The 16,375-nt window shown below is 39.4% G+C and overlaps 1 protein-coding gene across 4 annotated transcripts in view; it reads left to right on the top strand.

Annotated features, from left to right (window-relative positions):
• CTNNA3 (catenin alpha 3) overlaps window positions 1-16,375 on the top strand; it is a 430,393-nt gene that overhangs the window by 331,132 nt on the left and 82,886 nt on the right. For all 4 annotated transcript variants that reach the window (XM_019286635.3, XM_019286634.3, XM_010400758.4 and 1 more), the window contains one exon: window positions 10,102-10,253. In XM_019286635.3, coding sequence (XP_019142180.1) covers window positions 10,102-10,253 — 152 coding nt within the window. The remainder of the gene's footprint in view (window positions 1-10,101; window positions 10,254-16,375) is intronic.

Here is a 16,375-nt window from a genome sequence, read left to right as displayed (position 1 = left end):
GCCTTGCCAAACTCAAAATGTTGGGGGAAAGATTTCTGGAGAACAGAGGATGCTGAGGATGGGCTGGGCCTTAGTGCAGGTGACTTGTGAGAAGCAGGGGAGAGATTGAGAGTTTAATGTGGGGAGGTGGCAGCCAAGGGACAATGGACAGAAACCTGCAGCTTCCTGAGAGAGTTGCAGTGACTCTGGTGCCACTCACTCTTGGCAGAGACAGGTGGCACAACTAAGGGCAGTGGCCACAAGCTGCAGCAGAGTAATTCAGGGACAGTGAGGGCAGAGCAGGGGATTTATTCACTGTAGTGCAGCACTAGAACAGAGATGCAATGACATTTGTCTTTGAAGGTTTTTGAGACTTAGCTGGACAAAGCTGTGACTGACCTGATGTTGTGTTGGTCTTATGTCTAAGGAGATGACGTGCAGAATCCTTTTCAAATAATGTATGTAGGATATTTTCCCCAGCTGCATTCATGTAAGAGTTACCTTTTCTGGGTAATTAAATGCTTTAACATGGGCATTCATACTCTGTAGTAACCTCAGATTCTTAGAGAAGAGTTCTTTCTGTGCTTAGTGACTTGTTTGTTATTAGAAATACATACTGTTAGTATTGACAAGGACTTTCAGTGTAAAAATGCTTGCATATACTTCATTCCCAATCTGCAAATTTCTCTAGAATGCTAACACAGACCTGTTATATGAAGTATCATGTATTAAATGGTGGTCAAGCATAGAAACATTGCCAATGGATGCAATCCATCTGTGGGATTTAGTCTGATACGTTTCCAAATAGGCAAAGAAGCATTTAAAACCTATAGGTGCTCTGTTTTTCAAAGTGTTTGTTTATTCTTCAGCGTGATCTTTTCAAACCGTGGTAATTTCTATTTATCCTGAGAGCTAAGAGTAAAATTTTCAGCAGTGTTTCATATTTCTTTTAAATAACAACATAGTCATCTTGTGTTTACTTAATTTGCTTACTTGTCTTGCTTATCTTTTATTCTGTGAGATAAGTAAGGAAAGTAAGAACCTGTATCTGCAAACACCTTTAGAGTTTGTATCTTAATAGTGTTAGAAGCAATGTTAGTTTTATCAGTATAGTTTTATTCAGTTTCAAATAATGGTAGTTATATTCAGAGTATTTTTATTCTGTTTCTAACCACTGTTTGTGAGCTGATAACTGACTTCTTGAATCTTTAATAGTCTGCTATTCTGTATCTTGGAGGAAAATTATTATTTCTGCATTGCAGGTTGGGAGAAAGCTTTCTTGTAGTCAGTCTTTGTAAACTATAAACCACAAGCAAAGAACAAAAACATCTTGTGGAACCTTTTCAGCCTTTCCATAGTCGCTCCACGGAATCGGATGTAGCAGGAAATGTAATTGGCAGTCCCTTTCTTGTCTGTCAGCAGTCCACTGCATTTGGAGTTCTCTCCCTGAGTGTCCATGCAGAACAGTCAGTACCTGTTACAACTGATACTCCAACTGTTCTTTATGTTCTTGTACAGAACTTTCTTTACCTGAAGAACTTTTCCCTGCTGATAAAAGTAGGATTTGCACTAATTATCTGTAAACGTTGCTAATTTATTTAGCCACTAGTTGATGAAGAGATTTCAGGTAGATGCTGAAGAAGGTTCTTTGTAGCCTTATTGGTAGGCAGCTGGGTAAGACAAGGTTTCTTTTGTAGGGCAGAACATGTAATGCAGGATGCAGTTATGGTCAGCATAGAGTGCCAACGGCCCCTTCTGGTTTGTGCTTTGAACCCTGAGAGAGAACCACTTGAGTTTGTCACCTTGGTCACAAACAAGCTGCCTTATTGGTATTTCACCTTCTGCAGCTAGCAGGTTTATTGCTCTCAAATGATGATATGCTACAATTGAACATTCTCATTAAATGTACCAGGATTGCTCTTCATTTTAATCCATTTCAGTAATACCGTATTCTAATAATGAAAGCTTACATGGTGGGCTTCAGCAATTAGAACCTATTTGCAAATCCACTGGAACTATTGCTACTGACTTCTCTGGTTGTGGTGCAAGTCCTGGATCCCTGTTCTTTCTGCCTGGTCCCAGTGTTTGTGATCCCACTGAACAGGGTCCCACTGCACTGAAGGGCTGCAGTAAAGGCAGGGAGCACACACAATGTTAGCCTGTCACAAATCACTGCTTTCTGAATCATTCTGAGGCTAGCTCTGAATGTTAAATTTAGAGACAGTATTCTTCTGGCACCATTTAGAAAAATATATTTTCTGCAGTTGACAGCATTTATTGGTATTTCACTGTAATTATGTATTTGAGGATTTTGGCTACCAAGCTGTATTTTTCTTGTGCTTGCTTTTTAAATGTCAGTAGTCTTCCATGAAAAATAATTCTTCTTAATTAAATTATTTCAGTTATTCCAAGTTACTATTGTAGTAGACACAGAACTAAAATGTAGTGACCCTTTTCCCACATACATTTTGCCCAAGGACATTTTGGCTTCTATGTTTTTGTTGTTTGCTAATATATGACAAAAACATGGTATCTGACTGTGCCTAAAAAGCTGCATTAATTTTCTGATGTTTCCATTGGGATAAGCAAATTTTTTTTTTTTTTTTTGTCTTTGGGCCAAAAGAAGCTTGGAATCTTGTGCAGTTTTATTCTTTATGGCTAATTTAATTACTTTCAGATTTTCTAGGTTGATGCTACACCCACTAGGAACCAGATTTCTAAAAAGACAGTATTTCTAGTAATCTACCAAAATAACTGGCTGCATCTCAAAGTCAATGTTTAGATTGTTGTTTGCTGCTAATGTTTTGAAGACCAACTCATTGTCAGCATAGTTATATTTGGGAAAATACGTCTTAGTTACGTGTTCTGAGCTTCTGAAACTACACTGGTGTCTCCTGAAATAGTGTTACTGTAGTACATCGGAAGAAGCCTGTACCAAGCAGGTCATAACTTCAGCAGCACTCTCTGCTGTGCCACCTCACTGAAGCGCTTGTTGGGGATGATACACAAGTTTGTATGTTGGTAACTGCTGTTGTTTCTTCCCACTTTTCTCCCTTGTAGGGTGGCTGTAAGGTTTTTGTGAATGAACAGCATTCTTAGCTTTGGTGATTTATAGCAAAATGCTTCTACAATACAACCAAACAAGGTTCACAGAGAGGTGTTTGGGGAGGTTGTAATTTTATTTTTTTATTCAATTCTCAGGACTTCTCTTCCCTGCTTAAATTACTAAAAAGCTGCTCTCTGCTCATTATACATAAGAGACTACCTGAAGTCACTCCCCCCCACAAAGACCTCAATTTCCTCTTATATTCCTTTTTATGGCATTTTCTGTGTTCTGCTCAGTCCATTTGGGAAATCCCAATTTGGGAGTATTAGGTCACTGCCTGTAGACACTACCTGGTGTGTTAATTGTCTCCTTGCTCTTGCTGACTGAGCTCTGGCTGTGTTTTGGGGTTTTTTTAGGGTACAGACTTAGGGTATTTACTGGTCTTAGCTTCTGTGTATCTATGTGCCATTCTATGTAGTGCAGATGCCTCTAAATGAAACCCAGGAACTTCAGTTAGAGTAAGGAAGGGCGTGTTCTGGGCTGTGATCTGAGTTGAGGAATAGCAGTTGTTTCCACAGCTCATGAATGCCCTGCTGTAGCAGGGGACTGATGAGATGAGACAGGCCCACATGGCCCACTCTGTCTGCTAAGGAGTGAAAGATAAATTCTGAAATTTGTCTCATCTGTCCTAGGGGGAAGTGTCATTCTCATCTGGGATCTCATGGTCAGTCTGTCCTTGAGCATGGCAGCAAAATATATTAGGTAGAGGGCTTCAAAAAAAGGAGGATTATGTAAATGATTTAAATGATCTTTTTGCTCTTTTTAGTGCTGTGACCTGCCTCTAGTAAGTTCCTTCTACAGGGAAACTCATCTACTCCCTCAAAACCATTCCCTTGAAGATCCCTGTGAGGGATCCCACTGAAGCTTTGAACTGTGATGTTCAGATGCAAGGCACTGCTTTAATTCCCAAGTGCAGTGTTCCATGCGTTTGCTAGGCTGTGGGGTTGTGGAGAGGGTGCTTGTGTAGGGGAAAGTCCAGGGATTCCAAAGTCACAAGCAATCCTCTGTACCCATACAGAGAACAGTCACTTGGTGTGTACATCTAAACTGTCCTGGTGCAAAGCAGAATAGCTGTGTGTTCCAGGTAGGAAGCTGAATCACTGTCATGGGTGTGTTTAGGGGAGGAATAAATTAGGGCTGTCTCAAAATTAAAAGCAGCAATTTACTGGATTGCCATTCATTAATAACACACACAGCCAATAATTAGGTCTCACTTGCTATCAATATTTTCTCATATTCAGGACAGTTAACTCCTAAAAATCTTACCCTTATTAGCTGTGAAGATCTAGTACCTCAAAACTGCTGTCGTGTTCAGCATAGTTTATGTATAAATCTGTCTGTAAATATATGCATATAAAAAAGATTTATGATGTCCATTTGTATATAGCTAGGTAATTCCGTAAATACTTCTATGTATGTGTATACATGCTCAGCTGTGGGCTTGTGGGTCTGCCAGCAGTCTGGCAGCCTTGCAAGCTGCAAAACGCCTCTGCGCAGCACAGTTGCAGCTTGCATAGGTCTGAGTTAACAAAGCAGATACTGATTACAGCTTGCTTTTATTAGGAAACTTTTTACATGCAACACACCTCTGCCTGGACTACTTCATGTTGTATTATGCTGTCATTATGCAGAAACTTTAGCTTGAAATACTAAATTCCATTAGGATAATTTATAGATCCTTATGCTCTAAATAGTCAAGGAGGGGAGTGGCCACAATGGAGGATTCTGAGTCTGTGCCTCTCATATATAATGGCCCAGGATTGAGACTGTCAGAGGAATATGAGCTGTTTCTGGTGTTGTAAGTTCCAAAAATAGTTAATCCCTTTTTCTGCATGTAACCTATAAACTTGTTACCAAATAAGGTGACTGAATGTGAATGCTGATACATGGGGTATATCAAATGCATATAGTCACAGAGCTCTTCTACTTCTCTCATACTCATGTACAGGTATATGTATATATATATGTAAATATCTCTTGGAAAGCCATTGGATACAGTGCTATAATAAAAAGCTACCAATTTAACATTGTGTCACAGAAATACAGGCTTGAATTAAAAGTCTGTACCATTGTGAAGTCAGCTTCAGAAGCAGCTTGATCTTCCTATTAGGAAGGATTGCATTATGTGGATTTGTAACAGTCACAAGGGATTGGAGTTTCCAAACCTGTTTGTGTTACTCAGCTCAACCCTTTGCAGTGAATGCACAGTACTCTTCTTTGCAGTAATTCCATTATGAATTCAATGTGTTTTGGAACACCTGTAATGAAGCTGTCTCCATCAGTCACTGAAACAGTCTGTTCCGTTCTGAACTGCGTGTTGGGTGCTGTGACTCAGGCTGCTGCCAGCAAGATCCCTTGTATTTCACATGGTGTGCTTTAACCAGCACAGTTGCTTTAGCTTAGATGGGTTTTATTTATTTTTTAATTCTTTATATACCATTCTGGATTGAAGTGGCATTAAGAACAGACATAATACTTAGCAGTGCAATTGGCTTACTGGAATAGGCAATGTTCTTACAATGATCTGAAATTCTTAGATACCTTTCTAGAAGAAATTTACAAATGGTTAGCATTTAATCACGAGAAGTGCAAACCATTATTTGATCTCAGAGTGAGATTACATAAAGAAGTACTGAATGTAGGCCGTGTGGCTATTAACTAGATTTCTTATTTTCTCTAGTATTACCTTGCATTTAAGAGGTGGCTGTGTTTTTAATCTTTACAATTGTACTTTGCTTATGCTTCACTTCCACTGAATTCTTGCAACTGGAAAACTGCTTAAATTCTCTGGAAGCAACCTATATATACCCATCACACTGACTTTCATGCTAGGTGGTCAGGTTATTGGAGGAATAATAAAACACTTGAGGTATACACCTCCTGCCTCAAGTCTCTTCTTGTGCTGCCACCAGCTGTGCCTTGGCATAGGTCTAGGTTGCACACACCTCTTTTAACTTGCCTGCCTGCACACCTGCTTTATTTCAGTGCTCTGCTATCGTGCTAGTTTCATATGAAATTCATCCAGTAGCTTTTTAGGCCTTACTTGGCCATACTTCTGTCTTCAGGTGGGTTTTTAGAAGTTCTCATGGGGCTCTTTCCTCCTCTTAGAGTCCTAATTCGTGACTAGTAGTTTTTGCTGATTTTATTATCTTCAGAAGGAAAACTATTTTTTCACTCCAACTTGCCCAAATTTTTTTTTCTTAATGATATTTTTTTTTTAGTGACTTTTGTTTGGGCACAGAAGATGTCTGCAGGTGGCTGAATGCCCAAGAGAGTCCTCTCCTGTTGTTGAAAGGCCTCTGGAATTGAGTTAACCCAAAGCTGTGGCAGTGTTGCAGCTGCTCTGAAGCTGTGCCACAGAGAGCTTCAGTCACTTGCTGTGCTCTCACTTCCATTTCAAAGCTGCCTTTGAAGGAGTACTTCTTCAGTCTGTTCTAGTGGGAGCTCTCCAGCCTTTTCCCAGTCTGCTGGCGCCATTGGGTAAGTTGTTCACAGTGTTTGTATCTGCAGATAAACACTGAAGGGAAACTTCGGTTATTTACCACAAGTTCTTTTTCTGGAGAAATTGTGGGTTTGCTAGTTTCTTCCCTTTTTCCTGTGAGTGAAAAACCATAAACATTTTGAATTTAAAAAAAAAAAAAAAGTCTTTTTTTTTCTGGTCAGTTCTCAGAGGTCATGACTTGTCATGTCTGTTCAGGTGTATTTGTTTTGTTAAGACATTCTTTAGGTGAGTGTTGGACATGTGGACAGTTTAGCTTTGGAGGCTGTTGCTTTTTCACTATCAAGCTGCTTTGATGGCTACTGACGGGGTGTTAATCACTTAACACCGCTTAATTAAAAGGTACAAGCACAGTGACTCCTGCTCTCACCTGTTGTTAGTGGCCTTCTGCAAAGCTGAGAATTTGTTTTCCTGATCATTTTATTTTTAAAAATAACAAGCACAGAGTTGCTAATTGTAATAAAGGGGTTAGTGAGGTTTAATTTTCTGTATGAAGAGCTCGGCCCTGACAGCTGTTAAACTCCAGACCAGGTTCATTAGTTGGTTTTGATTGAAGATGACAAAATCAAGCAAAAATATTAGAAGACTAAGAAAACATGACCTACAGGGAAAGATGAATAGTGTTATTTAAAAAACCAGAGGATTTAGGGAACACTTGATGAATTTTGAAATAAATAAGGTTAATTTCAAGAATGTATTTTTGGTAGTGTGAAATCTTTAATTCCTTTAGGGACTTTGGACATTACGATTATGAATATATTGGTATTTTCCAAACGTCCTCCTTTCTGCACCTTCCCCATCAGGGAAAGCAGAATTACAGGTGCTCATATTGAAATTTGCTCTTAATATTTGTTGCAGGAGAAACAAAACAGTACAAAAATAAAATGTACAAATAAAACAAACAAAAAAAATCCCCACAAAGAAATCCCCACAAAAATTTAGTACTTCTCAGTTGTCTAACACTTGATGTTTTTAATTTTACTTGTTTAATTTTGCTTTTGAAAGACTGAAAAAATGAATCATTTCCTTCTGTTTTCAGTTGCATCTGCTTCTCCGCTATATTTAGGCTGCTTAGAAAAATAAAGCCAAGTACAGGAAATATGCATGTTATTGGTGTAATTCAAGTCTAAATTAATGCAGTATTTCAGAGGGTTTCCTGACTATTTGAGGTCTACGAAGTATTTTGGATGTCAGTTACCCATGGGAAGGAACTCATATGTGCACCGAAATGCTCTTTTATTAAGTCATTGGTTGGGAGCTCAAAACTAAAATAAATCCCAGAAGTCCTGGATTTGAGGGAGTTATCCTATGATTTAAAGGGGAAATGACCAGGAAATAAGACCTGTTTGATAGCCCAAGTGTATTTTCTTGCTTCATTAGCAGATTGGTGTGTACATATTTTAGAATTACAGTTAGTCTTGTGTTTTAATTGCCTGTGTAAAAGTGCTGTTGCTGCAGAGCCCCCATCTGAAATGCTGCCAGAGGAAGGCCCTGGGGTGGTGTTTGTGTACCCAGTGCAGCTGTGGTTTGTCCCACTACAGCAGGGCACACGAGTGAGTTAGTTCTTCCCAGCAGTGACGGATTCATTCGGACACACAAACGCACCGTGGGCAGGAGCATGGCCTCAGGAGGAGCTGGGCAAAGGCCGTTAATAAGCATATGGAACGTGGCTGGAGTGCAAGGGGCAGGGCAGTGGGAAACGGCCTGGCCTGGCCTGGGGAACAGGGGCTGCAGGACGGTGGCAGCCACGGAAGATGCTGTTGCTGAGCAGGGAGTGCTTCCCAGTACTGCAGGTGACTGTGTCCCGTGTGCTGAGAAGGGAGGAGGGGCTGGGAGGTTTGGGAAGCATCCCATCGGTTTTGACTATACCACTGGAAATCCTGAACTCCTGGAAACTTTTTATGTTCTCCTTTGCAGCATTTTTGCGACAAGATACGAGGATACAAAGATTTGAGTGTTTAATTTTATTTAAACATATGAAATGGCTATTCAAAATTGCTCCACTTGGAATTATTTTGATAGTCTAGGGGCCAAAATCTTTAACAGGAAAAAAATTATGAAGTGGTGTATCCTAAAATGGTGAAAAGTTCTCACTCAGTGGTCATTTGATTTTTTTCTTTTCAAAAAGCACTAAATAAATAGGCACTTATTCTCCTTAATTATTTTATTTGGTTGCAAATGAAAAATGTACCATGTCTTTTTTCTGTACTGTGTGAGAAATCTTTCCACTGACCTTTTCAGAAGGTGAGACAATTCCAGTGATAATCTGAAGAGGGAAGCACTGATATTAAATACCCTGTTTTTCAAATTAAGTGGCTTGTTGGCTCAAAGACAGTGAAGTTACTGTAACTTGAGAATGAATTTTAAGTGTCTCCAAGGGTTATGTGTTTCCTTATTAAAGTTAGGGGATAAACCATTATTGTGGCACCTTTCCTACTACTTAAAGTATAAGTCACCAGGTTTTCTAATTCAGAAATCCAGTTGTCTTTAGCTGAAGCCTTGCCTACAAATTTATTAGATACTTCAAAATTTGGCTGAGATACTGCACACTTAAGGTATTAGTAGTCTTGTTTTCATGTGTTACGAATTTGTGAATTGCACAGTGTGGAATTTGGGATGAAGGGTGTAACGCATTGCCTGAGAAAGAGCTTTATTACCAAAGACTTGTTATTCGTATTGAATATTACACAAGTTGAGTTTTATCCTTTTGCTTTTCTGTTTCTTCTGTGTGCTCAGACTCTACGTGACAGGAAGTAAGTTGTTGCAAATGAGTTTGGTCTGGGCTTGTTTGAGGTCCTTCTGTGTGTGGTGGATTTTCCATCTGCGTTCCCTCCATATTCTGTGCTGGGTTTCCTTTGCTTCAAATTGATGTGAAGGGTCAGGGGAGAGCAGTGTGACCAGGTCACTCTGCAGAATAAGGCCCTGGAGCATCAGAAGAATATGCCCTGGCCGTTCTGGGTAAAGCACAGGTCAATATCAAACTGACTCAAAATGGACAGTTTGATTCAATCAAACAAGGTAAACTGCCCTGGTAAGTTCAGGTTACAATTGTGGGACTTCTTCAGTTGAAGAATAAGCATTGATCTTCTGGTAGTTACATCTCCATTCAGACTGAAAGCAGATTTTGAAATAGTGGAAGTCTGTTCAGCAGTAGTTCCAACTTTGGGCCAGGTTATTCATCCTGATTCTTTGCATAAAATTGCTATTGAAATTGCCAACAAATTTTGACAACTGCTTCCCCAGCTCCCCTTTTAAAACTCCCTTCTTCTTTGTAGTACTGTATAACCCCCCACAGCTTATGTGCTCACCATGGAAATTTTTATAACTGTGATAAAAATTACAAATGTATTCTCACTTAAAAGTAATTGCACTATTACTGTAGTGCTTTCTATAAAATAAAGTTTTTAGCAATATGAGGTGTTTTGCCAAAAAGAAAAAATGCTACCTGTTCTATCCTTTTTATGCTCACTGAATTTTGTTTCTGTTTGGTGTTTTTTTTTTTTTTTTTTTTAAATAGTGATTCCAGAGTTTATTAGTCAAGTAAATATTGCATTGGAGAGCTTAAGCAAGAACACAGTGCATCTGTTTGATGACAACCAGTTTGTGGACATTTCCAAGAAGGTGTACGATACGATTCACAACATCAGGTGCTCCGTCATGATGATTCGAGTAAGTTTGTAATTTGTTCTTTTCATACTCATTTCTGGGATGGGTCAGGGCATCAGGCTATTTTCAGGAGCATTCAGAACTCTGTGTGTGATAAATGTCCTTAAGCTCATATCCAGGTTGAACTAACCTGGGAAATTTGGATTACAGTGAAACATGTGTGATTGTAACTCCATAAGTGTAGCATTGCACTGAGTACCACATCAGAGTATTGCGTAAAAATGTCTTTACTTCTAACGTAGTTATGTTTGGTTGGTAAAGATGTTAATTCACTTTAATTATTATTAACTTGCAGCTACAAACACAAATCTTCTTGTAGTTCTTCAACTTTAACCTGTGGAATGTAGGATTTGAGAGTATTTCCAGGTGATTCTGATAATCCCATATCAAATTCTTTCAGCCTCACACATATAAGATTTAGCAACCTGATTTCATTTAGTCTTACACAATTACCATCACTGCACTTACCCTCATGTTTTTCTTGAAGTTCAGGAAACTGAATCAAACAGCTTATTTTTGAAATTCAAACCAGAATTTTCAGATGCAGACTTTTCCCCAGATATCTTCATAAATCCCACTTCAAGGGGTAAACAACTGAGCTCATTATCTGTATGTTCAGCAGTTTTGTTTTAAAGTGATATTAAACATTGATAACAATATAGATTTTTCAGACGGCGTTTGTCTTCTGCATTGACTTTCCAGCTGAGAATGGTAAGAAACAGATTCCTTCTCTTGTAAATACAAACCCATTACAGCCCAGCCTGACCAACAGGTCATGGGAGGTGGGTCTGCCCCTTTACTCTGCTTTGGTGAGACCCCACCTGCAGAGCTGCCTCCAGCTCTAGGGTCCTAGCACAGGAAGGACAGGGAGCTGTTGGAGTGGGTCCAGAGGAGGCACAGAAATGATCAGAGGGGGTGGAGCACCTCTCCCATGAGGAAAGGCTGAGAGAGCTGGGGCTGTTCAGGCTGGAGAAGTCTCTGTGGGGGCCTTACTGCAGCCCTTGGGTACTTACAGGGGGCTTATAAATGAGAACAGACTTTTCAGTAGGGCCTGTTGTGATAGGACAAGGGGTGATGGTTTTAAACTGAAAGAGGAGAGATTTAGCTAGATAAAAGGAAGAAATATATTACAATGTGAGTGGGGAAAGACTGGCATAGGTTGCCCAGAGAGGTGGTAGAGGCCCCATCCCTGGAAGCATTCAAGGCCAGGCTGCAGGGGGCTCTGAGTGACCTGATCTCATTGCAGAGGGGTTGGACTAGGTGGCCTTTAAAGGTCCCTTCCAACCAAAACCATTCGAATGTGAAAAATATTAGTCCTAACATATTGTAGTATGTAAGTTAAAGTAGGAATTAAAATGTGGAAAATGATTTAAATGTCTCATCCTCATTGCAGTTGTCAATTAGGAAATTGTTTGTGTACTGAAGAGAGACCCTGAAACATCCAACATGTTGCCCATAGCAGTAGGAGTTTGTGAGCTTGGACGTAGGTCCAAACCAAACAAACCAGATTGAGGGTGATCCTCTGTTAGGTCTTCTGATCAGTTCCTGTGTCAGTGAACGCAGGCTAAGAGTTTTCATTAGGACATCTCTTTTTTTTTTCTAGATAAGCTTCATTTAATGTGCCTCTGTTGCCCTTAGTGACTATGGGGCTCTTGGGTTTTTAAGATTACAAAGTTGCTTCTGTTTCTCAGTGAGATCTGAGTCTTCTGTATGTCCAGTCCTCATAGGCTTGAATTCCATGATTGTGACTGAGCATTTCTCTTTGGAGTTTTTCATTTTTGGGAATGGGGAAATGCACTGAGGAGTGTAACAAAGCTTCAGTCAGTTTCTATGAAGAGCCAGACACAGCTCTGCAGGAAGCTGTATTTACTTAGAGTTGTCTGTGGTGGGTGTATGTATGTGGACAGTCACTCAGAGAAGGGTGTTATGATCCCCTCTACTTCCTTCTGAAGCATGACAGGAAAATCCTCAGATGTGAAGAGACTGTGATAGCCCAAGGCCCAGGAAGTGGCCAGTGTGCAGTACATGTACTGTGCACCCATAAAACCGTGGGTCACTGCACAACACCTAAGTGGACAGTAGGAATAGAATGGTTTCTTCCACTGCTGCTTTGCAAGTTCTGATGAAAGCTCAGGAGATTTCAAAAAAATTGTTAGAAAGGACATATGAGCTTTCTACTTAAGGAATACCATAACTGAGCCACAGCCATGGGAGGGTTTTTTTGAGGTTTGGTGAAAAGTTAGCTACTCCAGCAAGCCTTAGAGATACTGACTGCCAGCATAGAGATTCATTTTCTGAGTCAGGATGTATTTGCAATCCTAGTTAAATACATTCCAGACAGTGCCAGTTTCCTGGAAGAAGCTTTAGTAAATCTGATTGTTACTCAGATGTACACTGTTAGCACAGCAGCCAAGGTGAGGAAATGAAATGTTCTGTGGCCAACGTGCTGATAGTGCCAGAGAGCAGCACCTCACTGATTACAGGGGATTGATTGCAAGGCTGAATCAGGAATTGTTGGTCAAAAAATAATTGAGAAATGTAAATGAACAAGGCCAGTCATTCACAGGGAGCAAGTTTTCAACATGGCAACAAAAGCAGAAATTCTCCAGATCAATTTCTCAGGAAGCATTTCAAACATGTAATTACACAGAGAGAATGGTTTTAAAAATAGAGTTCCTAACTATAAAATGCTGCCCAGTACTATTGTTAATGCAAATTATCAGCTATGCTTTTCCATGTCCAGGCTTAACCAAAGATACATTAACCATTCATTGCAGTCCTGCAGGTATAATGTAACACTTGAGAGCAGCTACTTAGTGGCAGGTGTGTTATACTGCTGAGCTGTAATAGAAATCCCTCTGGAGCATCAGATGCTCCTCACCTTAAGATGCTTTTCATTGTTCACTTGCAAGGACTGCTTAATCCAGTAGTAGCTGTCAATTTGAAATAACCAGGTAGTTGATCCAGGGCGTATCCACATTTCTCAGTCATTTTTTGACTCTAAGCATCTAATTTTTTAATATTTTAGAGATTTTATGAGCTTGATCTTGCACAGGAACATTTGTACATTCTTTGGATAACATTTTAATTAGGATATTGATGTTACAGAAATAGATTAGATTCGGTAATACAATTAAAGACAATTCTGCCATGAGAAATATGTAGAAAAGTCAAAGGAAACAGGTTGACAGTTTTTGAGACAATACGTATTATATGCTGCAGAATGTTAAGATTAATGGTAGAGCTTTTTTTAATAAAAGCTCCTGAATGAAGGTGTTTTTAGTTGAAGAATATGAGACAGCTGGATTGAAGTCACAGCTAGCAATATCCCATTAGGGTATAAACAGTGGAAAGGAACAACTTTAAATGATAATAAGTACCGGTAGCTGAAGCACTAATAGTCATCCTAACAGTCATAGCAAGAGCAGTGGAAACAAAGTCACCAAGTCAGAGTTTCACAGAATTCTTTGTTCTTTTTGGAGGGTAAAAATGTGAGCAGCTGTTCAGGTTTTTCAGAGACAAAGAAGAGGGCAAAAGGTTCAGATACTCGATGCAAAGTGTTTTTACTATTCTTATATTCACGGAAGCAGTGAGTGAGGAACCCACTCACTTTTTCTTTTTCAATTTTGTGAGAAATGGAGAATGTGTATTGAAATTGCTGTTCTTAACACTTTAAAACATCTCTTAAGAATCCTTTCTACTGAATGTGTATTCTGTGTGCTGTTTCTTTCAGGATTCTGGCATGGAGACCATAGGTTCCCTCAAGAGTTTATGCTGTTAAGCTTTTTGAGTTTGTTTTGCATGTTGTTCCTTGATTTTCCTGCACCATGATGTACAGGATATCCATCCCCCAACACCCCTAAAAACTGAAGTAAAGCATTTGGGGTTTTTTTCTGTCTTGCCTAGATACCTTTATTTCAATTAGATCCTCACTGCATCTCCAATCAATTCCTAATATTCCTGTTTCTTTAGTTACTAGTTTTTTACTGCATGTCTTAATTTCCTTTGGAAAGTCAAACTCAGTTTAGCTACACGTTTAGGTGTCTATAGCATAAATGCTTTTTCATATGTTTTGGCTTTCTCAGAATACCCTTGGGATGGGTTCCCTTTTTCACTTCTTTTCTTGGTTGCAAATTTGGCACGGTTTTTTGTTCTGTTTTAAAGAAATGTGAAGAATTCATCCTTAACAGATCTTGTGAGTTCTTCAGTACACTTGATTTCTCTCAGTAAGAGACATCGCAGCAGAATTCATTATCTTACACCCAGCAGAGTTACAGGAATTTTTAGAACATGGACCTCTAGGACAGGAAGGTAGCAAGTGGTAAAAACCTTTCAGCCAGTTAATGACTGTCTAGTTTAAATTCTACCTTGGCTTTTACTAATAACAGAATTATTCTCCACATTCAGGATACATGTGTTTTTACTTCTGTAGTCCAAGTGAGTTAGTAGCAGATGCAGGCAATAACAGGCATGAATTGAACCTCTGTTTAAAAGCTAGAGAAAACAAAGCAAAGCAGGGGAATGTGGGGCAGACATTTACTCAAAGTCTTGTTTCTCCAAGAGGGCCCTGAGACCTCATGGAACAGACAGGCAAGGAACAGTTCATACCGCCTTGTTAAACTTCATTGTTGTTGGTCTGAAATTTAGGAGTGATGCTAATCCATTGCAAATACATATTGAGAAGTCTGATAAAAACCTTTTTCTTCATCTTTTTCTATCCTACACCAACTACACAAGAGGCAGAACCTTTGCAGCAGTAGTTAGCCACTTGGTCCTACACCCCTCAGCACTTTCTGGTTGTTTCTGACCTAAGTAGGTCAGGACCTTTCCTTTCTCTGCTCCTTGTCAGCTTCAGTCCTGTCATGCAGAGATTGATACGTCTGGATGCAGTGTGATTGCAAAAGAATGTATTCATTTGATGCCTTTGAAAAGGAGTGCAGAAGAAATACCTGTTGTCTGTTAAGGATAGTGGGACACCTGTTCCTTTTTCAGGTTTTTATCCTGAGTCACATAAAGGTGTTAGTGGGGAAAGTTTGTTTGTGCTGTAGAACCCAAGTAAGAGGTGAGTTAGAACTGTTTAAGTGCCACGATCAACTGTGCATACCTGCAAGTAAAAGCTTCTGACAGCTGCTTGTCCCTGCCATATTACTTGGCTTTTAACATCTTAAGTCAGGATCACCAACCTTGAAGTACCATTATGGGAAAACGTAAAGCACTATCCCACATAGGTTACATTTCATATCTTAATTCACCTACATACGTATTTTCTAAATATGTGTATGTACTTTACAGTATAGCTGGGAAGCCTTGTCATAATATACAAATACTTGTTATAATTTACATCAGTATTAGCATCATGGAGTCAGTCATGATTATTATGACTCTACCTTGCAGACATCTTATCAAAATGGTCTGTACTGAATGGTTTTTGGACACAGTCCACATACATTTCAATTTAACATGCTGACATTTTAAAAAATGTTAATCTCCATTTAGTACCAGGGGAGTTTGTCTTCCTGAATAAAGAAATCCAATCCCTCTTTTCTGGCAAACAGCTATACATATCAGTTTGCTTCTATTTCGTGTTTATGTACCATGTAATGAACTCTCAAAGGTCTCAGTTTCATTATTTTAGTGCCTTTAATATCTTCAACAAATCAGGTGACTGTTTTGGTTCTCTGTGTGGTAGTGTTGCTGACTTTGTTGCTTTACAGAGCAAAAAGCTATTCAGCAATGTATCTGTAAAGAAAACCCACCTCTTGTTTTCTTTGAGAGTTGCATCCCGTTGTCTTAACACATGGGCAGGGTGTTACTCTAAGAAACAGAGTTTGGAGTTGCCATAATTGCCATAACAAGCACCTGTTTTTAAGAGCTGAGATGCTTCCACAAGGGGGGAAAAAAAATTGTTAGTAGAAATGCAGATAATTTATTCATTTTAAAAACAGATGGTGTATTCACATCTCAGGTAGAGGAGAGGGCAACAGAAGAGGGAAAAAGCACATTCTTACCCTTCCCATCTCAGACACAGGAGTGGAAGTCAGAGGACAGAGAAAATATTATTTCACTCAAGGACAGGTGGCCCCCTTCTTCCTCCTTCTTCAGATCCCCTTTGCTTAAACACTGGA

This window comes from Corvus cornix, chromosome 6 (assembly GCF_000738735.6).
Source record: "Corvus cornix cornix isolate S_Up_H32 chromosome 6, ASM73873v5, whole genome shotgun sequence".
NCBI lineage: Eukaryota > Metazoa > Chordata > Aves > Passeriformes > Corvidae > Corvus > Corvus cornix.
Note: the sequence above shows the minus strand (reverse complement) of the source record. Positions and strands in the feature narration are given on the sequence as shown.